At 34.8% G+C, this 24654-nt stretch overlaps 1 protein-coding gene across 3 annotated transcripts in view; it reads left to right on the top strand.

Annotated features, from left to right (window-relative positions):
* The window catches only part of LOC126832296 (secretin receptor), a 36578-nt gene extending 13365 nt beyond the window's left edge, over nucleotides 1-23213 (top strand). For all 3 annotated transcript variants that reach the window (XM_050563017.2, XM_050563018.2, XM_056103487.1), the window contains exons 3-14: nucleotides 10319-10415; nucleotides 12067-12177; nucleotides 12695-12816; nucleotides 13401-13495; nucleotides 14887-15052; nucleotides 15616-15772; nucleotides 16584-16644; nucleotides 16853-16925; nucleotides 17488-17579; nucleotides 19184-19322; nucleotides 19891-19932; nucleotides 20689-23213. In XM_050563017.2, coding sequence (XP_050418974.2) covers nucleotides 10319-10415; nucleotides 12067-12177; nucleotides 12695-12816; nucleotides 13401-13495; nucleotides 14887-15052; nucleotides 15616-15772; nucleotides 16584-16644; nucleotides 16853-16925; nucleotides 17488-17579; nucleotides 19184-19322; nucleotides 19891-19932; nucleotides 20689-21231 — 1698 coding nt within the window. In that variant the 3' untranslated portion in view covers nucleotides 21232-23213. The remainder of the gene's footprint in view (nucleotides 1-10318; nucleotides 10416-12066; nucleotides 12178-12694; nucleotides 12817-13400; nucleotides 13496-14886; nucleotides 15053-15615; nucleotides 15773-16583; nucleotides 16645-16852; nucleotides 16926-17487; nucleotides 17580-19183; nucleotides 19323-19890; nucleotides 19933-20688) is intronic.
* The last annotated feature ends 1441 nt before the right edge of the window (nucleotides 23214-24654 follow it).

Genomic DNA, 24654 nt, shown 5'->3' on the forward strand with positions numbered 1-24654 from the left:
GTGGCAATCGACTTCCGATTAATTTCCGCATCTGTTTCCGTTTAATTATATATAGCAACCGTGATGCGCAGACATTACAAACATTTCAAAACTGCCGGATTGGAAAGCCTAGAAATTGACAAAGATGTACATTATCTATTAAACGAAAACACAAAGGGGATCCTTCAAAACAGTTTTTCTAAAAACTAATTGATCATAATTTGATGACACTTAGTATCTGTAATATAGGAACAGCGTTATGTTTGGCACCTCTAAAGTACCTTCGATATTTAAAGATAACTCCCTCGATACGGATTTTTTATGCATTATGGAAATAGTTTTAACAATGCATAATCGCCGAAATGCAAATGATGTCTGTCTCTCTTATAACTGGCATAATAACTAGTCACTGAACTTTGTAATTTAGTAGTGGAGGTATAATGCACAAGAAGAAGATCGTTGGATCTAAAAACCAATACAGCACATGTTCCTTGTTTGTTTATTTACAATGACCAACAATTCTTCTGATGATGTCACAGCTGGTATAAATAAAATAAAACCAAGTACGAACAATCCAAACCATTAGACAAAAAACAGTATAGGCAAAATAGTGTAATAAGGCAAAATAGTGTAATCAGCATATGGACTCTTCACCGTGTACAAAATACACGACAAACTAAAGATAAATCGACCTACACTTTAAAACGTACGAGCTTAAACTATTTTAATACCAGAAATATGCAAAATTTCTAACGGATAGTGTTCCCCTTTAGGATTAATTTAAAGGATAGCATATATAGTAATTTCAAAAGACCCCTTAATATCATTTGTTTTCTTACCAAACTATACCCGATTCATCTTAATGGATAGGTCCCCAATGATGATATTTCTCATAATTTATCTCTTGAGATGGATGTTGGAGATTATATACTTAATACCTAAGATTAAATTAGAAGTAGCCCCAGGTAATGTTTACATTATGTATATCCATCACAGTCCTATGGGGTTTAATGCCCCACCTTTCTGTGCCAACCGAGATAATAAAGACGGGCTACTCAAAGTATTTTTACTAACGGTTGACACGGAACCGGACGTGGTAGTACAACGCCACCAGACCTATATCACTTCCGGGCTCGAGCAGTTTAACAAACGATAGTTACAAATATATTTATAGATGGATATTGACGCGAGACTAAACTAAATGATATATTGCAATGAAGTTGATTTAAGGGAAATCACGAAATACTGGGAGATCTGTAATGTTCTTTTCTAGATGTTTTGATATATGTTAAGCCTTTCATTTCATCTGTAACATTGCCGATAAGACAACATTCATGAAATAAAAAGGTTAGCATATCTAACAGACTTCATGTCTACTAATCACACTGATTTCTATATTAAGGTATCAAGTCAAAATATATGGCTTTCTATTTGCGGACAGATTGATTCCATAACTAGATATTTACATTGAAAGATGTGGCTACACATTAAATGAATTACATTATAAATCACCAGCTTCGGAAATGATTTATTTGACAAACATAACAGCTCGATTGTCGATAAAATATCTTTGATTATTTCGTATCTAAAATGTGACAATCCAAACAAACGAACTAAACTATTTAAATTGCTGTACTGAAATAAGTTATTCGGGTCATTCTGTATTGTCTCTAACAGTTACATCCCAGACCTTTATGTAACATAATACATATGTGGAGATATATTGAGTCGATAAATAAAATAACGAGTCTGTAAGATAAATCGACCAAGAAATCTTATTGTCTAAGTATCTATCAATCTTTAAATCTATGTCCATATACTTAAATGTGTTATTCATTCGTATCATAATTCGCAGATCGCTCGCATTATATTACATTCTCTACCAATGGTAACATCGAATTGAATTCTGTTGGTGGAGACTACATTTCAGTGGAATGGGCGCTACTCACCATTCCCTTTCTATATCCCGACTACTTCTGACTTAAAATATTGCGTAATACGCCACATGCTAGTAGACGGTGTAATAATTAAAAATATGTAAACAGATCACTGCATCAAAATTATCATCTGAAATCAATCCATTTAGTATACGTAGAAATACCTTTATATTCACAACATGGTAAGAAAATTTCCCCGAAAACTGTGTTTTTATCTTTAGCTTCACACATCATTAAGGTTTCGGAATATAATTCATGCGATTTGTTTCTCATATCAACTCGATCTTAATATATATAAAAGACAAGTGTTCTTTAAATAGCTACACTCTAAAATAATTATAGATACCACAGACAGGTATAAATCACTTTCAAGTCATAAAAAGCAGTCAGCAGACAGATAAAATCGACATTAATAGGATTTGGGAAATATGAAATAATGGCTAAAGCAATCCGTGCCAATATTTTACTGTTATTTTGATTTTCTATCCGTTTTTTTAAAGTCTATGGTTTTGTTTTTGATTGTGGTATAAGTTATATCTTACACGTACGTATTCATGTGTTTTTTGAGACATGGGATATCTTTCTTCATATCGGGGCCGTCGTAGTCGAGCTGAATGACTCGGGTTAAAATCCTGGCGTTTCCTCTTTCATGTCGGAACTTCACTTGTCAAGGGTGGGCCTATGAGGGATGACATAGAAAATGCGCCTTGTTCGTATGGTACGAAAACCATACGTCATAGGTTCTAGACTTTTTAAAATGCCCCTCCCTAACCATAGAAAAAATAATGATCATATGTTAGTCTCTGATTATGCCAATGTTGCATGCAATACCCGAATTAGCTTACAAAAGTCGACAATTGCATTCATACATGTAAGTACAATTAGTAGAGATCGGCTGAAATTATAATCGATACTAAATAACTTAACTCAATACTTATAGCTTCAACTAAATGAAAGCTTTCTTGCAAGATAAATAGATATGTGGGTTGAAAACAGCCCCGGATTTAATGACTCGACCTCGTCTTGCTTATGCCTTGTTTACTGTATAAATGTTTGCGGAAATGATCGCGTCTATTGTGGAAGATACAATAATTATTGAATTACACGTATTACCAAGCCAGCTGTAAGAACATGCCAATATGTATGAAGGAATACCAAGGAGACGGGCTATAATTGTGTAGACTGGTATGTAGAAATCATCCCAAAGGAATTTGGCGTTTAATTAGAAACGCGGATACATTGTTTGACCTCACATCTGACCTCTCACGCGACTGTATGACCTTCATAAAACACCATAGAGGTCACGGGTCATCATCTAATATATCTGATGCAGGATCAAAGAAACAAATTAGCCGGTTTATATGCGCCCCCGAACTACACATTAAACTATTAATCGCTTAACTAAAAGATGGATTATATTCTCCGATTAAACGTGTTTAGCCTGGATTTAACATCTGAATATTTTACACGAAGTAATTGACATTAATTAACCCTTAGTACCGCGTAACCATTCGCTTTTTACAAATTGCCAATAATGTTCATCCGTAGTTAGACGGAATTCGTGTATATCCCTATTTGACCAATTCACCTCAGCAATGAAATGAAATGAAATGGGGTTTAACGCCATACAGTGTGCTATGAGGTAAATTTTGCCTGGACAGCGGCGCTACCGTTTTTCGTCCCATCCGCACTACTAGAAAGATGTCATTGTCAGGCCCTCGGACTTGCACCACTGATAAGCACTTTCCAGGCACTTAGCCACCGTCGCTCCCCCTCGGGTTTAGAAAAGAAAGCCAGCTTGAGAGTTGTCTGAATAGTATACTTGACTAGATTGATTAAATTACAATTCTTTTAATTTACATTTATTTTTTATTTTTATTCCGTTATTATTTGAGAACATTCTATTAGGAATAATCATGTTTATAACGGAATACTGAAAGAAGGTATAGACAGATTGTCTGTGGAAGATCTATAGAAAAGCAATTTGATTAAAATATCGATCTATATTTCGTTTCGTTTTTTTATACTTTGGATGGCCTACACTACATGAAGATCTGACAAGTTATAGCCATAGGTCACGTCAGGGGTCAAAAGACCGACTTATGACCCCATGATGTCAGACATTTGATTAACCAATCAGCATTGATGTTACTAGTGGGTTACCCACAGTTCCGTGCAAAACACGCCTAAAGCTCGCCGTGACAGAGCGTTTCATTGGCTTATCCCTGACACCATTCAGAACACGAGTTAACTAACAACTCTTCCAGATCCAAGTGTAGTAAAGACAAGTAAAACAAAATTTTGAACTATAAAAACGAAACGAAATAGGATCTGTGTTTTAACCAGATTGATAGAAAAGTTATCTATGAGAAGCAAAATGATAATAAATACTGAAATGGTTGGTCGATTGATGACATTTTCAAATACACAAAATAAACAAAACCCAAAAAGCAATTCTTCAGTGTTTTTTTTTTAATTTTAGACATCGATATCATGATGTTTATTGCAATATCATGTAGTGCAATGAAATTGAATGAAGTTTAAATATTACCTCAAAATGCAGAGGGCATGGAATTCGATATAAAAGCACATCACATTGTATGGCGTATGCCCATCTCAATTAACCCAGTCTGAACAGAACTGAAGAAAGTTAGACCCCATTTCATTTATTTCTATTTCTAAGGCAATGTGTTTACCTGCGAATTCCGTCTTCCTTCCCCAAGCAACGACTAGTAGGTACCGCGCCTGACAAGTGAAGGCATGGCATGGAACAACTAAAATCTTTCTTTCGACTCGCACTGGATTCGAATTTGAGAGATTCTAGCCGAGGGTCCAGTTCCCTAACTATCACAGCACCTCCCCACCGGTTTGTTACTAAGCTGATATTTTACAATTAAAACATTAATGGTTTTATAATTCGCAAAAAATGCTAAAAAATAATCTTATCGTGTAAAATATAATTGAATTATCCTGCATTGTATTTCCAGACACGAGTTTTCAGGCCATGAGCATAATAGTTAAAATATTCTATAACTACATTATTTAAGTGTATATTTCTGGATGGCTTTATTTTATCCATCATATTATAATATATTTACGTTATGGTATAGAATATTATATTTCATTTCATCATTTCTGCATACTTTTCACTTAAAATCGCCCACCTAGGTGACTACAAGGATCGTTTTGTCACGGATCTTTGGTTATAGTTTGTACCATCGTTATTAGCCCGATCGGTGAAGACAAATAAACCCCATTGCGTTTGTAATAATTGTCGTAGTTATTTTAATGACGTTATACGTAGTGGTTTATATTTGTCAGAATGCTGATGGACTTTTTATGATTCTATTTACGATTTGTTGACATTGGTGGCAGAACGAATCAGCATTTTCTTTTTTACAAAATGCTGCTTTATGCTGATACATTGCTAATTTCAGTCCAGGAAACAATTATCAGGTTATCCAACGTGTTTTCTCCTCTTTTTAAGTTAAGTTTTTATATCGCTAAAACACTCGAAATAGTGGAAGATACAGCTGGTGATGCTGAATTGACAGCTACCTTAATCGCAATCCATCACTATTCTTTCTTATGTTTTACATTCATTTTTAGACATACATTATGCAAGAGGTAAATCTGCCTGGTGCAGGTCTTTTTTTAGGTCTGAAATGTTATGTAAACTATTAATTAGACATATATTAACATGAAAAGACCACAATTAACTCTCGATGCCATCTTATCTGTCCGACTTTCAATGGATTTAAATCCGATCTGCTGTTCAACGTCCGTTGATGATTAAACGCAAAAATGGATAATGGAGACATTGTTACTTATCGTGACAGCGCTACAGTGACAATCGACATTACGAAGATTTTAAAATAAGGTTTTCTCGACGTAGAGTGAAGCAATTTGACTAAAATATTCAGCATATTCCCTTTACATCATCTAGTTTTTAACTATGATAGTGAGAACTATAGTGAGAGCTCTTTATCTGATCTGCCATAATGTATCTGTAATAGAATCATAGTTTTGACAGACAGAACCCATTGGGCAGTCGGTTACTCCGGACCAAAAGGACACGGCCAGTATACAAATGTATACCCCAAAAATATATATATACCTTACTCATAGTATAAGAGCTATGCGTATATTATTCATCAGTGAAGTTTTTACAAACGTCATCACTTACTATTGGCACGAGTGAAGTTAGTAACTTCATGAATGATTTATAATAGGTAATTTCATCGGGGCTCAAGAAAATAGAATAGACATAGTAGTGATAAAATAGCCATTAAAGAGCGGACTCAAACTAATAATATAAATAACACACACATTTATATCCACCGTTACAAATAGACAGAAGATATAAATGCATTCCGGCTTTGATCCGGCTTACTTTCGTTTGTAGCAGTTTGCCGTCCATGTTTGAACTTGCTTTATATAATATCTATAGGCGTACGGGACTATTTGGAGGTGGGGTGGGATAGGTTGGCGAGGAGCACATTTACAACTGCCAAATTTCTCTATTTTGAAGGACGAAGGGTGTGTATTATAACGCAAATTTTAATGAACTAAATACAGAACCAAGATGTCATCGTTAAAAACTGTAGCCTAGGCATCATTTGATGATTTTGTCATATTATGTAGCCTATTGTCGACATAGGCGTCATTTGATGATTTTGTCATATGTGGTGACTTTCAGTCTCATTCGACTATTTATATTAATCTCCACTAGAACCGATCTAGTCTGAGGTCGAGTTGTGGCAGTTGTCGTTAAATGCTTTTTTCGCTCCAATTTCATGCACTTTTCACACATCGCAAATACATGTGGCCATGGGTCTTTATGATTTATCATACCGAAAGAAAAAGGAAATATTTTCACTACAAGGAATGTAAGAAATGTGGTCACTTATACTTTAGATATATATTTGTATGAAAGCGAGCATGACAAAGATATGTCAACATAGTTGTCTAATTTTATCCAAAGCACTGACAAAAAGCGAACTGTGTGAAGATAAATTAATGTAGGTAGCTACATTAAAGAGGCATTTGTTGTGTTCGTATTAGAATTAAAGACGCTTAAGATCATTTTCATTTCTGGGAAAATATCTAATTGTTCATGGCTTAACAATCAACGGCTTTAATGATTGTTCTGGTTAGTTATAGTAATGATAGGTGTGGTGTAGGGTATACTTAATGTTTTAATGAACACCTAACACCACTTCTCTATGAAAGCGTTCTTATTTAATTAATAATAATTTGTACTAGCTTTCTGTTAAATTACTGAAATATATGTTTCCTCCGGTATGGGCATACTCCACGCAGTGTTTCGTTTGATTAGAGCTAATCCAACTTAAAACTGATTGAACGGGAAGAATAGACACACTCCCTCAAAAGCTTAAGTATCAGAAGCCAATCCAGCAATGGCCAGATGGATTTCTCGGGCCAATTAATTTAGGAATATGCGTTATGGGTGGATTATTTATCTGTTCGACCCTTAATAAAGTGTGTATATTCATTTTCTTTTAAAGTTCTTTAAAAGTTATGATTTAAATCTTGGTTCTTTTAGTGAATGGGAACAATAAAATAATGGCCTCAAAAATTTGAATAATCTCATGCATTTTATTTAGCTTATCTGAAGTCATACAAGGAATTTATTGCATCATGTTGAGTCATTTTATAATGAGGGATTTAGATTGGGAATTCCGATAGCCGTATAAAGTTTTACTCCAACATGTACATTTAAGAGAACCGAGGTGTCTCGTTCGGGTTGGACGAAAACTGTGGTCCCTTGTACACTTTGTTATGTACGTAAAAGAACCCTTGACAGTTGGAATTGGATATAAGAATATGCCGCTGTCCTGGCAAAATTTCATTAGCCCATTTCATTTCATACATTTAAGATGTATCTTTTTCGTTATTTTAAATCATTAAGCTCACTATGAACTGTTTACATTGTGCAGTATCGGCCAATGACTTCCATATAGTGCACGTGTACTCATATACTCAAGTAAACAAACATGATTTAATGTTATTTATGTGCATAATAAACCATAAATACGCCGTTATCTTCTAGTACAAGTTGTTAAGAAGGGTCTAACATCTGTGTGTTTTAAACAGTGAAAGTCACTATATTTTGACATACCTTATAAACGCGAAATGTGAAACTACCGAACCGTGCGGTCGTGTTGCCATAAATAGACATTTTACACAGTTGTGATGAATATTGCATTTCATCATCGTCCCTCAGTTATTAACTCATCTTGACAGATTTATATGTATTGTAATGTTTAGTTACAGAGATAAATGATTTTTATAGCATATAATATTTCCACATCTGTGGTGTTTACGTATCGCTGCCCCATTTTTTTTCTTAAGTTTAGCTTTGTTGTGTATAATATTAAAAAAAAATTATGTTGTTCTTTAAGATGACATTGTTTATGACCTCGGTTGTCAAATTACGGACGTAATGTTTAGAGCTATGCTTACACACGAATCCGCATGCTCATTTCGTGTGCAAATTAAATAATCTTCGCCTTATCCACAATACTTTTAGACGGTAGTAGTTTAATTTGACCAAAAGAGGGAGGGGGGGGGGGGTAACGTCAACTCGACAAAAGTTATATCATTTAGGGACTAACATATGGCTTAATTTATTTCAATAATTCGTTTGGGGGGCTTTAGGAGGACCCGGAGAAAAAACCCCGAGGTTTAATAGGCGACCCTACTCCTTTTCATGTACAAGCTAGGGATCGGACTCAATGCGAAAGCTTATGATCTAAACTGCATGCGTTAAACCATTTTCCCCGCTCCCTTCAAACTATGAAATCGGGTACGATATCAAATGACATATCACTGGGGTCATGTAGATCATCATTAAGATCTAAAGTGCCCCCCCCCCCCACACACACACACACTAACTCATCCGTACTATTAAATCGGGTGCGATTTTAAATGACACGTCACTGGGGCCATGTAGATCATCATTATTGCGGAGATTAACCATGGAATGTAGTTCGACGTGCGTATCATTTTTAAAGCTATATGCCTTCGCGTAAAATTAGGTCACCTGTTCGACCCTCAAAACGTATCTTTATCTACATTGTAGATGTACGATGTTTCTAATGGCAACTAAAAATGAAATAATAGACGCAAATATCCTAGTAATTCAAAGTAAATGAAACAATTTTATTATTACAGAGCGTCGGTAGATTATATATTATTATGTGTATTGCTATTACTCACACGTTGGTGGGTACTGCATTTATTCATTTTATTGCAAAAGTTGTATATAGTAACAAGTACGATATGGACCAGTAACCGAGCATGACGCCATCGCCACCATCCAGGAAATGTGAAGTCAAATCACAAATTAATACCTGTCATATATCGAAAAAAAATTAAAAAAATATAAAAAATACCGAAGAAAAATCCGAAACATATCGAAAAAAAAAATCCACCGAAAAATATTGAAAAATCACTTAAAAATACCGAAAAAGATTTTTGATACTAATTTCCGAAAAAAACCTAAATACCGAAAAATCACTAAATACCAGAAAACAAAACTAATTAGCAAAGAAAAAAAAATCTAGGCCACACATAAAATAAATGTTAGGTGGGTCAGGCTAGGCCACCAATAAAAATTGTAGCGAACTCTAGGTCTTATGGAGTGTTTGTGTCTCAGCTAATTGGTTACGCGAGAGCTTGTTCCTTTTATTCTGATTTTTAAAGTAGATCGAGGCATTTGACATCTAAGCTTCAACTACAAGGATACTTGCGCACTAAACTTATTAAAACCTTTAAAAAGTTTTATGGCCGTCATATTGATTTGATTGATAAATATAACGTGTCTCTCTCGGCTATTATTCTAGATATATTTAATTGACACGTATAGATTCATTATATCATTAGCTTGACTAAGGTCGATGGTCAGAATTTTCTGCTTAGACTAAGGAGCGATAAACAATTTGATTGGTCAAGATTTTGGAACCTAACAACTCTGCTTTTAATTAAGACAGAATGTTTAAACTTGATGTAGATGTTCATTAGGTGAATGTCTTGACTGAGTTCAATGATTAACATTTCGAGCTAAAAAATTTCATTGGTCGATGCTTTGGGACAAGATAACTTTGATTCTATCTGGAGAGTGATGAAACGTAGTGTATAGTTGATAATCAGTTTGATTGCTTGATACTTTTGAAAAAAAATAAATGTGCGATTAATTAATATGTGTCATCTATTTATTTTGGGATTTCGGCTCTGGACATCAGCCTCACTCTTGGCTTGTTTTCCTATATGTTGTCGTCCCTTGCCCCCCCCCCCCGCCCGCCCCTCTGTTTTGCAAATTTATGTAGCATATTGTCGACATAAGTGTTGACATGTAATTGGATTGTTATAACTTCCAGTGTGGAGAATTTCAAGTTGCTGAACAAGAGAGACTCCTGTTCGAAGTCTTCAAAGAATGTTTAAAGAAGAGAAAGGAAGATCCAGTGGTTTTAACAGGTATTCCACCATTTATACTTGTTTTAAAACAATGTTAACCGAACATGTTCTTCTCAGGATTGAACTTCTGTTAACCAGACCATGGATATATAGTCAAAGCGACACGAGTTTCGGTTTATAAAATGGTAATCTTGTTTTAATGTGTAATATTGATTCCTCGTTAGTATCGAGTGACATTGAACAGGATCGCCTTCCTATTATCGTGGGTTTTCCCTGGGTCCTCCAATTTCATCCAATTGTACTATATTAAGTTAGTCTCTAGACTTCTCTCAATTCCCTATTACGGATCTCTACTGTAGTTACAATAAATGGTCTCCTGTATTTGCGTCACATCCGGAACTTGACTGTTTACGTTACAGATCAACCATAGCATAGCTCTTTACATTTAGAATCTGATTAAGCTATTTTACATTCAATCGTTTTCTTTTTTGCTCTAATTTCTTATCAGTTATGTTCGACGAAATACTCGAAGAATTCAAATCGAATGGCAGTCTTTGGCATCTGGTTATTCCAGTCGCCACGTATAGTATTCTCCTATGGGGTATATTTATCCTCGTTCATCGAGTTGCTTCATTACAAATGGCACCCGAAAGCATTCTGGCACGCGCCTCGTGTGCCAATATTAAAATTTTCATTTTCTCTTAAATACATTTTCACGGTAAGATAACAACATCAATGTTAATTTAAATTGACCAATAAGTGGCGTTTGCAATGTCGCAGAGTGTGGATGATATTGAGGTACCGACTTGTCTCCATTAAGGCGATTGCTTTCGAGTAGAAAATGGCTTCAATAATCTCGAGGAAATAATATTTATAAATGCCATGTTTTCAAACATTTTTTTTGTTTTAAGGTGATTTCTGGACTTTCGACGTGTATATTTTCAGAATATATAAAAACAATACATTTGTAAATCTGCGTCATTTTTAACGTATGTTTGTGGTGTTTTATGAATACATCAACCCATTTTGCGCGACATTTAATTGTTGTTTTTTTTTCAGTTTACATATTTGAAACTAAAAATAACTCAAATATATTATCTTGTTTCCAGAATTAGTTTAATTGCCCTATTAGCTCGTGTTGCTATTCTTTTTTGACATAATTATTACGCATATTTAGAATTTCAAAATATTACCATATTCTGATGTTTAAAAATATTTTTAAAAGATTAAATTTAGTGCTTTTCTAAGTCGAGCGTAAAGATAAGAGAACGACAAAGTCATGCGGCGAGGTTACGCTTGAGCAGATGCGCACTAGTAATTCTCTCCACGTTGACTGTTTTTACAAATCCATATGTATTGGAATATAACACTTTTTTAACCTTCCTGTATATACCACAAATTTGAATAGCTCAACATCTCACGGTTCTTCTCTGTACCTTGTCAAATGAATCTTTTGCGTGCGACGTCATCCCTAATTCTTGTTCACTCCTTTATCCCTCCGAATGAAAACCATGAATAATCACCGATAATACATGCCTATTCTTGTTTGGCTTTGTAGATCTTGCCGTTATGGTTTCCTCAAAGCAGTCTTCGGGGATGGTATTTTATTACGATATCTTTACGAAGTTTGAAGATGTGAACAAAAGGAATTACTTTGAGAGCAATTTAGCGTTAAAATGTTATTCTCAAGTTAATACTATTCTCTTTATAGGCGTATTCTGTAACCGGACATTTGATAACATTTTGTGTTGGGATGATGCACCGGCAGGAAAAACTGTTAAACAACACTGCCCACCATACATAAATGGATTTAACAAAGCAGGTACAATTGTCTTTGATATACAACTAAATTTCACACTTAGAACGGAAATCGATTCGAATAAAGTAGGTTCGATTTATCTGTATGATTAATAGTGGGTACGTATATGATTAATAATCATTTGCTAGTGCCAGGTCATATCCGGTTCTCTACAGAAGTTTGTTTATGGCCAGGTGGGCGGGTTATAGTCCAACGTATAATAATTTATGCTCGCTGACCAGGCGGCCTCGGGTTCGCTTCCCGTATTGACCGAGAAAGTTGGAATTTTACAGCGTGAATTCCCCTCGTCAGTGATGCAAGGAAGGAAAGGCGTCAAGTCAATCATCAAGTCAATCATGGTCCCGTGGGAACAATGGAGTAGACGTAAAAGAGCACTTGACGGGAATCAAAAATATGCTGTAGCACCGCTGTCCGGGGATAATTTCCCTAATAGCATACAGCATGGCTTATGCCCTTCTTCATTATAGCCCAGTCGGTGCAAAACAGTAGGCTGTTAAATTCCATTTCATTTATCCCACAGAGTATGCCACCAGGACGTGTATGGACGATGGTACCTGGTACATCAACCCATCTCTTAATAAAAGTTGGACAAACTTTTCCAGATGTGGCATGGAAGATGAAAAATTATCGCCACTTATTAAGGTATATGCAATTAAATTTCAATTGGAAGACCGACGTTATGGCCACTGAGGATTTGGTCACAGAGGTTAAGGCTATACGAGCTTAAATAGTTGCTAACTGGTGCTCATAGGAGTTGACTGATTAGATTTAAGAATTTAGGCGAGAGGTCAAGTCTCCACATAAGCACTGGCCTAGGGTAGAAAATATATGCGGTCGAACCGTTGCTGTCTGAAACGTGGTAAATTGAATTCAATTAAAGTTTTTACAGGTCTTGAGCGTGTATGTTAAAGACGGACATAAGAGTAATACAAACGATGTTATTTGAGCCTAAGAACCACCCTCAAAATATAACCAGCATTCACACAGAATTAGTCCTTGCCAGAAGTCACACATCAAAATTTCGATTTTGAAAAATTAGGTGCTAAATTGAAAATGTTTATCTTCCACCTCAAACCCCCCAACATAAGTGTTTTAATCCTTCAATCTGCGAAACGGTTCTTTTGTGTGCGATGGATGTATATTGCTTAATATTTTGCTATTTTGATGGAATGACCAGGAATGTGATAGGAAAGTTGATGATAATATAATTATCTTTTCTTTTTCAGGAGCACATGCCCAGAGTAAAACAACTTTTTACTGTTGGATATTCGTTTTCGTTAGCTGCACTTGTATTGGCTATTTTTATAATGCTGTATTTTAGGTAAAGTTTGATGATTTGTTACCAAGGGCGCTGTTATACATCGCAAAACTAGTAACATTTGAGAACATATCAATGTTAAGAGCTTTTTCCCAAATTTACGAATTGGGTACCGAATAAGATCAAAATGGTGTCAATCTGTAGATGCATTGTGGGTCCTTAATTATAGGTCAAATATCTGTTTCATGGTTTTGAATATATTATTCCTTTAATATTCCCGGAAGATTTTTTTTTTTCATAAATGCCATAAATTCCTAGTTCACGGCTTCAGTTTGTGCACTAGCAGTCATTTGCAGAATAGGCATGGTCGCAGTATTCTTAAAATGTCTTAGATATGTATCTTGCTCCACAAGATCTCCTAGTTTTGATTTTAAAATGAGTGAGAAAGTTCTATAACATATAAAACATGTGCATTATATGGCGTATTCAACGCCGTTAATGAATTGACATCGGCAGTCATGGGTTCGATCACCATGTGATTTCTGTCATTTTCTCTTAAATAACGTGTTTGGCTCTATTGGGTGGATATATAAGGACAATATTGGTGTCAGTCATTATTACATATGTGATAGAACTGGTTAAATACATCCCAAATATAATTTTAACACAAAGATCATTGCTACCGGAGATGTGTAACATTAAGCACGTGAAGAAACGGGAAGTGACGCCAAACATGACAAACACGAGTTATCCTTCTATATAACTGACTGAAGTAACGAGCGATAACAGACAAACGATCGAATATCATTTCACTGATAATTCCGTTGAAGTTGAAAAGTTATTATATGGGACTGTGAGAGGGTATCTCACAATTCAAAACTAGAATTAGCTGTCACTAGATAAGGGAAAACGAGAAAAATAGAAAATCCCGTGCATTCCCCCGTTTTTATTCATTCTGTTCTTAATAAAAACATGGTAATGCACGGACTTTTTTTAATTTGTTCGTTATCTTTTATCTACTGACAGCCAATTCTATTTTTTAATTGTCAGATATCCTCTCACCGTCTCATATAATAACTTTTCATCTTCAACTGAATTATCAGTGAAATGAAATTCGATCGTTACTTCAGTCAGTTATATAGAAGGACAACTCGTGTTTGTCATGTTTGGCGTCACTTCCCGTTTCTTCACGTGCTTGTTACACATCTCCCGTAGCAATGATCTCTGTGTTAAAATTATATTTGGGATGTATGTAACCAGTTCTATCACATATTTTATAATGACTGACACCAATATTGTCCTTTAACCAATTATCTACTGCCCGAGATCATTATCACTAACCAGTAAATTGTGCGTTCCGTGGTTAATAATAAGTAAACGACTATAGTCCAAACCTTCCCTGAGTTGTTTATTGTTGATATTGATATTAATATTTTTATTTCTATTTTGAACAGGAAATTACGATGTCCACGAAATTTAATCCACGTTAATTTATTTCTTGTTTATACCATCCGAGCTTTTATATCATTATTAAAAGAGGTTTTATTAGTGAATGATATTGGTTTTCCTGATGACGTCACTGTTAATGATGACGGGAAATATATGTTAACAGAAGGATCGGTACGTATTTTGCAAATGTTTGTTTATTGAAATAGATTGTTCTTTCATGGGCATTTACATTAATTATGTTTGGCCTCCTTAGAGATAATTAGTGGCTGATCATCATTAAGTAAGTAATTATTGTCTTTTATGTGTATATAATATCTCATCATATCTATCAGTGCTTGATAAAGACTAGAAAAGCCCAGACGAAACGTCGCTGAGTAATGAACAATTGTATTCCCATGTATGTCAAGTTAGTTACTCTTAAATAATAATTTTATTAAAGCACCCCGGCATTGGCAAAACATGTTCACCCGCTGGGTAAATATATTAAGCCCAAAATATATTTCAAATTCTCTTATTGTAATCCATAACAATAAATTTATGGCTGTAATAAACAATTCCATTTTAAAAGTTGACCAATGACATTATAACACGAAAACTACAGACAATCCAGAATGTCAAAATAAAAGTCAATGTCCTTTACATTGGCACAACAGAATATAATCTCGTTTCACTAAAATATAGCCCATTTAATTGTCCGTTTGTTTTGATGAATCGGTATTACCATATATTTTCAGCACTGGGGATGTAAGATGTTTTTTACCTTTTTAAATTACATTATCCTAACCAGTATATTGTGGATATTTGTGGAGGGGCTGTATCTACAATTATTACTTACACTGACAGTGAGAGCTAAGAAAATCAAACTGTGGTGGTATGTTGTATTTGGTTGGGGTAAGTTTCGATTGTCATTTATACTGATAACCAGTCTGAACCTTATTGTGTCAACCAATCACAAAATGTTGAATATGATATCGGTAATAATCACGGACCGTATATATGGTTCTTTGATAGATACCCGTTTCGCTGCTATCACTATAGTGAGACAGAAAACTGTAACACTCGTTCAAATCTGTATAAAATTTGCATAGGTGTCCAATTAAGAAAAGCACGTTAGCCACAGCAATTTTGAAAAAGGTCGTCGTTTTCAAAGATGACTGAAATTTTAGGCTTTTCATTCACATTTTCCTGTGGAAGTATAATGGCGTCGCTCATGCCCGGACGTCTGACCATCTTTGATTGTCGACTGACTAAATGACTGTTATCAAAGAGTAGGCCCAAAGGAGTATTTGTGCCAATTCTGATACTTGCACCCACATTTGATAGATTTCCCTGATAGCACCACTAGAACAAACGCTAGTATTTATCGTTTTGCAGTGATTTTAGTTGCTATGTAGAATTTCCCAAAAACCACAAAGGTGTTATGTGAGCACGCAATAGTTTGTTTTAATCCCAATCAAAGTAGGACGTTAAACCCCATTTCATTTCATTTCATTTCCAATCAATTTATATCTACATTTTTGTTTTGTGGTGTTTTGATCTGTTGTCGGATCACTTCTAACGTGGGTAACCTTGAGGATGAATGTACATTTATGTCATGGCAGGTTAAAAACATTACAGGATAATGTATAGAGAAAACAATGTCATTAATAACTCTTAAAATTATTTTTAACTGTAGTGTTGTTTTTTTAATTTTTAATTTTAGGTGCACCTGTTGTTTTTGTCATACCTTGGGGTGTTACCAGATATTTCTTAGATGATTCATAGTAAGTCCAAAATGTCATTTTATAACTTAAAAGGATTTGGAAATTTTAGAAATCAACAAATTCTTAAGATATTTTTTTTATTACGAATGCAACATAACTTTTATCGATTTTCTATTGAAACAGAATCAAGCTTTGGAATTTGTTTTGAATTTGTTTTAAAAAAACAATACTATTCTATTAACAAAAACAACCATTATTGTATTTTTAGTTGTTGGAATGTATCGTATTATCGCCCCGAATTATTTTGGATTATAAATGGTCCGATTGTAATATCTGTTATAGTAAGTACTATTTTTTTTAAATACAAATACACTATTATTTTTGTGGGCATGATAATCAGATACTATTGTCATGGGTACGATGTGGCATGCTTAGCTTACGCTGGGTATTTTTGTAACTTTCGTCGACAAACTCCGCAATCTTATACAATCAGTTAAAAATCTGAGACCTTTTGATGAACAAATAGCAATGCTAAAACGATACACCATTTATGCGTCAAGTTCATGTGCTGTATATGAAAACCCTAACCAAAAATTGAAGTTAAATATTATCGAGGACCTAATAAACCGTCTCAAATATATTTTAGTGAATCAAACTGGTTAATTATGCACACAGTTTTTAAATGTAAATATTATATTCTTATCCAAGCGTGTTTTGAAATAAATAATGGTTCCTATATTAATATTATATAATCCGGGCCATAGGTACGCACCGGAAGTTAATCATCCGCGTGCGCTTGATTCTACGTTTATTCTTGACAAAGCTATTAATTTTTACTAGTTCATTATTATCTCGCCAAAATCCTGATTTTGAATGCGGTTGATGAATTCTCTTATTTTTCAGATTACTTTCTTAATATTTGTCAACATTTTACGACTCTTATTCACTAAATTAACAGCTGCAAATTGTTCAAGTAGTCGCCGATATAGATACAGGTAAGTTTTATAATAATAAAAGATAGAAATAAGAGAGAGAAACAACATCTTTGTAGTCGAATCTCCGTTAAACTTAGTTAAAATCGCCAAAGATGTAAACAAACTGGACTCGGATGAAAATCAAAAGGCTATAACAGAAGAAAAAAAAAACTTAATTCAATAAAAATTCCTTTATATCTTTCTTGGTATCATAGGATATCAGAAAATGTACAGCCTACCTGGGTGTGAGGTGCAGAAACCTAGCTTGGGGCCCCGATCGTGAAATATTTGATTGTACACTGTAACACAAAAATCCGTGAAAAAAACGTAAAAAAATTCCGGAAACAAAAATTACAAGGAAAATTTGTTTTTCCTGTAATTTACAGAAATTCCTTCAATTAACATAAATTTCATTTTCAAATACAAAAATAAAATCCTGGTAATTTTTGTTTCCTGAGCATGAAAGTGATAAAAATTTCATTGAATTAACCATTGTCTTTATACGCGTGTGTGAAATAGCTTTATTTAACGTCCGCTTTCACCGAAGTGATATCGCTAATATAAGAATACGGAATATCCTAATCAGGAGACGAGCGGAAGGTATCACAAACCGCTACTCGTCAGTTATCGGACCGGTTAGAGGCTTTCAGATGTAAGCTTGCAGCTATGTAAACTGTCCCATACAGGCAAAGTGGCTTACACTGGCCAATTGGTTATACTATCCGATTTAAGCGTGCTTGAAATACCAGATAATACAACCTATACACACGCAGACAAGTCTTATTTTTATTAGTAAACCCACGAGGCTGAGAAGGCGCCCCTATCTTCAAGCCACATACGCTCACACCATCGAAACCACAGCCGCAAGCCAGAGGTCGAAGCGCGGCACTCTAGACCACTAGGCCAGCCAACCCCCCTTACACACGGAGCGTTAAAACATATTTGTATACATTCATGAATATACTTACAATCTGATTAACGTATGATGAATAACAATACACTGTATAGCATGACATGTGATATACCAAAATTTACAAAATATGATTCTTCATAATTAATAAATTGAAATGAATACTATAACCTGATAATTATTATGAATGCTTACATATGTATACGATTACTTATCGTTGCATTTGCAAACAGAAATAATCCATAAATTTCTGGTCATTCCACCTTTTATCCTGTAAAATAACAGAATTAAGTCCATTACGGAATGGAATAAACATTTTATCTCTACATTTTAAGGAAATTCCTGGTCATTCCACCGTTTATTCCGTAAAATAACAAAATTATAGAAGGGAATAAAAAAAAATTATCAATACATTTCATGGAAATTTCCTGTTTAATACTGAATATTCCATACAGATATATAAAACACGTAATTTGAAGAAATATTTCACACTTTTAACACAATTTATCCAAAAAATGACATCGATTAACAGAAAATTGTTAATCTACGGAATTTGGCCACACAAAAAAAAAATGATATTTTTTACAGTGTATATGGCATGAAGAAATTGGCATAATCCGTTGTGTGTGCTCTATGGATAAATAAAATATGTTAGTTGTGTAAGTTTGTACTACTAAATGACCAATGCATCTAGCTTTTATTGTTGTTGTTTCAGACGATTAGCCAAATCTACATTAATCTTAATACCATTGTTCGCTGTTTATTATATGGGATTTATATGGTTACCAGATGATTTGGATCTATTGGCTCAACTTATACGAATTTATATAGAAATGCTGTTTAATTCGTTTCAGGTAAGAATAGATCAATACACATTTGGATTAAAGTATATTGTGAATAGCTGTATTAAACTTTCATCACACCATGTGTGTGGATGGTGAACATTGATATTACACGTTTCTTTGAATAGTTTGATTACATATACACAAACGTATACAACTATACAATATAGTGTGCCCAGTCTTGCGGAAGGTACAGAAATTTGCGACACATTATAAACGGACACATTATTGCTCCTAGAAAATTACCCCTCGACAACTGATGTTTTTTGCTTCGAGCAAATCCATACAGTTATGGACAAGCTTGAAATCGACACCACACCACTTGTCTCAATGCCAGATCTTATCATCCATTCAAAGTTCACGCGTTAGACCACCCAACCAACCAACCCCGTAACCGCCATTTACAATAAGAATGCTTGTCGAAGATGGCATTACACTTTGTACGAATTCCTGCCAGCTATAAAGAATCTGGTAGCAGAGCAAAACCACCAACAACAGAACCAACAAAATCTTTGTAATTTCTTAATTTGTATTAAATTACTCATTCATACAAATACAGACCTACTTTTGTTGTTTACAGGGGATGCTTGTGGCCTTGTTGTTTTGTTTCTTTAATTCAGAGGTACGTTGGTTTCACCTTTTGTAGTAATTTATATACCTAATTTACGGTCGACAAAGGTCGATTTGAAGATGTCATGAACGTTCAACAATTGTATCTGTTATGTTGTCCAAATATTGGAAACTACTACGATTGATAAATGTTAATATCTTAGCGATAACTGGGTTGATTTGCCTCAAATTTTGCGTATAATCTAATCTGGAATCCTTAATGTAACAATATTGTGTTAAAGGCATGCCACTTAGTTCATTACGTTAATATAAATCTGTCGTGATATATACCCCCGGTGTTGCGTATGGATATGTACATGAATAGCGTTATCTCCCGATTAAATAAGGGATTGTTATTCAATATACCTATGTATCTCACTTAGTCAGGAGGTCATACATATATTGCCGAACATTATTATGATTGGTTTGGTAGTATGCAGAATTCTTTATTTACTACTGGATGGAGACATTTCCCACAATTTATTTCGTGAACACGTTATCTTTATCTGTCTATAAGAAAAATAACGTGAATTATGTATTAATATTATACACAATTCACGTTATTTTTCTTATAGACAGATAAAGATAACGTGTGTATAGGGGGTACCGAGAACAAATTGCAACATAATTTGTTAAAAACTTGTTAAAAGTCTTTTGATTAATTAACATGAATCCAAAACGAAGTATAGATAAGTACGGTGGGGCTTGTGAGACGAATTTAAAGTAACCGTATTTAATAAATCAGTTTCATTTGTGTTTTGTTTTTAAGGTTCAGAATGAAATAAAGAAAAATTGGTACAGACGTGTGCTAAATAGGGGAGGCAGTTTCAACTATAAATCCTCCAAAACTAGACACAGTTCCCGGTCATTTAATTCTGAAACGGATGCTGGATATTATTCTAAAAAAGAACAGAAAACAGAATCTATTATGAACGGACATTTAAGTGATATACGTGAAGAATCCGTACCTTTAAATTTAAACCTAAAAATGGCGGGAGGCGGTTCGCAGGACCATAATGACAATATACAAGAAAGTTACGACAACCATAATAGTGTTCCCTCGTATCTTGAAAATGGCCAAGATGAAAATCCCTCCAGTAATGAACCGGAGGAAGAAAAACATGGCGACTCGGTTAGTTACTGTAATGGCAGCATAAAAGTTCAGTTAAATTTGGAAAATCATGTATTTAATCAAGATGAAAATTCATCTGAACAATTACCGGAGGAGCAGAAACATGACGATTCAGTTACGCACTGTAATGGCAGCAATAATGTTCATAATGGCAGTAGTAAAGCTGGTGACGATCACTAAGATGCTCTAAGATCACAATGTTCGTGGAGCTTTTTTTGTGCCTTCGTTGTAATAATATAATTTGTGTGTGTGTGTTTTTGCATGTGACAACGCAGTGCCTTGGCGTTTCGATGTGCATAATACATTGTACTGTTTTTAGTATTAGAACGCCAAGCGTTACGTTCGTATATAGAGATTAAATTTACCCCTGGAGTATTCATTCTTTTAGTGATAGTTGAGATTATGTTTCACATAGAACTTTAGAGTGGTGACATTTTTGAAGGACATTACAAGATGGCGAAATCAGACAGAACAATAAACACAATCAAACACGGATATTGTATGTGAGTGAGTGAAACGATGAAAGTTGTGTAAGTAGTTAACTGACAGTTCTATAAGTATATGCCCTTTAAATCTGAAAATCATACATGATCAGTGACCTGGGTATCTGAATTAGTACTGTTGAGTACTGTTGATAATGGTAATGATCTAGATTAGCACTGCTGTGCAGTACATATAGTAACTTACTTTACTAATTTAACTCAAGTTAGTACTATCTTAGATATTTTAACTAAGGGGGTAGTCCGAGTAGAATCGCCTTGTTTTGTTTTGTTTAAGGTTTGAACGATGGTAACTATAATGGGGGTCACTAATGATTGAATAATGTTACTATTGTGAATTTTTAGTACGTGTACAGAGTTTGTAGTCCGGTGTTATAAGGCCATGTCTAAAGAAAACACGTCTGTATCTTATTTTCTTTCTGGTCAGATTTGAAATCCAAACTCGGATGCTTTAATATGAATATAATAAATAACCCTGAACTCCTCTTTAATGCACAATAAGATACGTCGATTTGCATAATAGCATGAGTAAGTTTTTGCTCTTACTACCCCCCCCCCCCTCCCCCAAAACTCCCAACCCCTTACCCTCCCGATCAATATTAGGATGTAATACTGCCAATCTTAACGCTGGAACTTACCTCTGTATCGGAACTTAAACTAATCATTAACAGGATGGTGTTCATAGAAATAGATATAAGAACCAAAATATTACATCCCGCCCAAAATGTCTTTAAGCTACAGGCGTGTTCAAAATAGTGTGGTTATAACCATGTATGTGTATTTGAGATTAAAAAACCCAAATATTTATACTCATCTATTTAATACATTTGTCTTCGTGGGGAAAAAAATTCGCATGATATTTGTTAGTATTATTAGTGTTTAGTACTCAGTCCTTAATCGTTATTACTTTTTTAAAATAATATAGCTTCCCCTGCTACTGATGACAGGGTAAATCTTATGATACGCCTGCATTATAAGTTAGATGTATGTTTAATCTCAGCTTTATCACTCAATAATACATTCTACAATAGATATCGCTTGTGTGATAAACTTCATAATCTACTGTGATATCTCCTTAGGGGATATCGCTTTACATGAATTTGATTGGTCAATCAAAAAGGAACTACTTTTTTTATTTTCCTCACTCGTTGATAAATGCAGAGTTTTTTTTTATTTTATCGACTTGTGTTGATATGTTTTGATATCAAAAACGACGAGTAGGAGATTCTCTATTTATCCATGTCATCCAGTAGATTTTTTAGTCTTGTGTCTAAGACTACTTACAAAATAATGTTTGTTAACTATCTGAACTTCTTAAATGAGAAATGGAATCGACTGTCCTGTCAAGAGCAAACACACCCTATTTCGTGCACGACACTCATCAAGTTAGCTTTATAATTATAATATTATAACCACGCGGCAAAAATACGAGTTTGCTTAGAAGTTGTATATTTAAACGGTGATAAATGACACTACTGGTGTATAAACAATCCACCCTTCATTGTATATATTTACATTGAGTATTTTTACATCGTATATATTTTACATTGTCTTATTTTTTGTAAATGTATTTTGTACATTATTGTTTTTATGAAATAAATTTTGCCATAAATGTTTAAATTTTCAAAATAATTATATTTTATTTAAAAACAAATTACATTATTTTTCGCTAAATGTGTTAATATCTTCCGTCCAGATCAGGAAATAAAATGAAATGGGGCTTAACGTCTTCTTTTTCTGCACCAACCGATACGCACAAAATTTTGCACGGACCACGGGGCGAAACGCTCTATTCTTATGCTGTGTTTGATTAAACGAATACCCTTGCAAAGCCCTGCACCAATGATAAGGGCAAACCAAGCTGGAAAATTCCGAGGAACTTTCTCAGCTAACACGGGGATCAAACCCAGGGCCCCCTAATTAGTAAACCAGTACAATACTCACGGTATGATTATTATTGGAGTTTAACGTCCTACTTTTTTGCACCGACAGGGATGATATAGACGGGCATACGCATACAGTGTGCTATACAGGGAAATTTTGCCCGGATAGCGGCAATACGGCCTACACTTAACTCGAATTCCAACAGCCAAGGGATCATTTATTTGCACGCCAATGTGTTCACGGGGCCTGGGGTTTTCGTCCCATCCGAACGACTAGACAGCTGTCCTTACGCCATGCCGTGTGCTGTGAGGAAAGTTTTGTCAAGAAAGCTGCACAACGGCCTACTGTCATTTTAAATTCCAATTGGTAAGGGTTCTTTTACGTGCGCGCCAATGTGTACGCGTGACCTCGGTTTTCCGTCGTATCCGTACGACTTGACACTTTCCTTGCCATCCCCACCTCCAGTCCTGCACCGATGACTAGAAAATACTAAGGAACTAATTTCATACACGTACATTCATACACGTTTCATTTCATTCCTATTTTAGTTTCTCACTTTATGTACCATAGTAGTAGACAGTCATGGCGTGTGTTATTAATACTTCGTTTCGTTTCATTTAGTTGATGATTAAATTCTCACTTTTTATCATACCACGCACATGTAGCAGTAGACAACCTTAACGAATATTATTAACACTTCGTTGCTTGATCTTGTATTAATGACAGAAGGCGGTCCTCCAATAAATCAGCAGGTAACGTCAAAAAGTCAATGATGAAGAAAACCTTCGCCGAAGATTTATTCCTGTCTCCTTGAGTACGGAAGCGACCATATTAGTACAGTGTCATAATTTGTTGACAACGATGTTGTTCATCCCAAAAATAATTATGGGACAGTAAAAGGGTCTTTTTGAAACTGAATACTTTACATGTAGAAACAATCTCAATACGCTGTCATAAAAACTCTTTAAAGTTTATTAGGGGCTAAAGCCCACTGAAATATTTCTCTCGAATGCTAACTAATCCGGCCTGTCCTCAACAACCCGGGATCCCGCGAGAACAGAGTCGGTGAACCCCGTCTGGCTCTAACACTGCTATTAAAGGGAGGTAAATAATAAGAGTGTAGACCACAGAAAGTTCTGGTAGTAGTTTAATACTACCAATAATTACTTTCTTAACACTATCCCATTTTTATTCAGTTTCACGAAATGTGTCCATAGTT

This window comes from Patella vulgata, chromosome 9 (assembly GCF_932274485.2).
Source record: "Patella vulgata chromosome 9, xgPatVulg1.2, whole genome shotgun sequence".
NCBI classification, from domain to species: Eukaryota; Metazoa; Mollusca; class Gastropoda; family Patellidae; genus Patella; species Patella vulgata.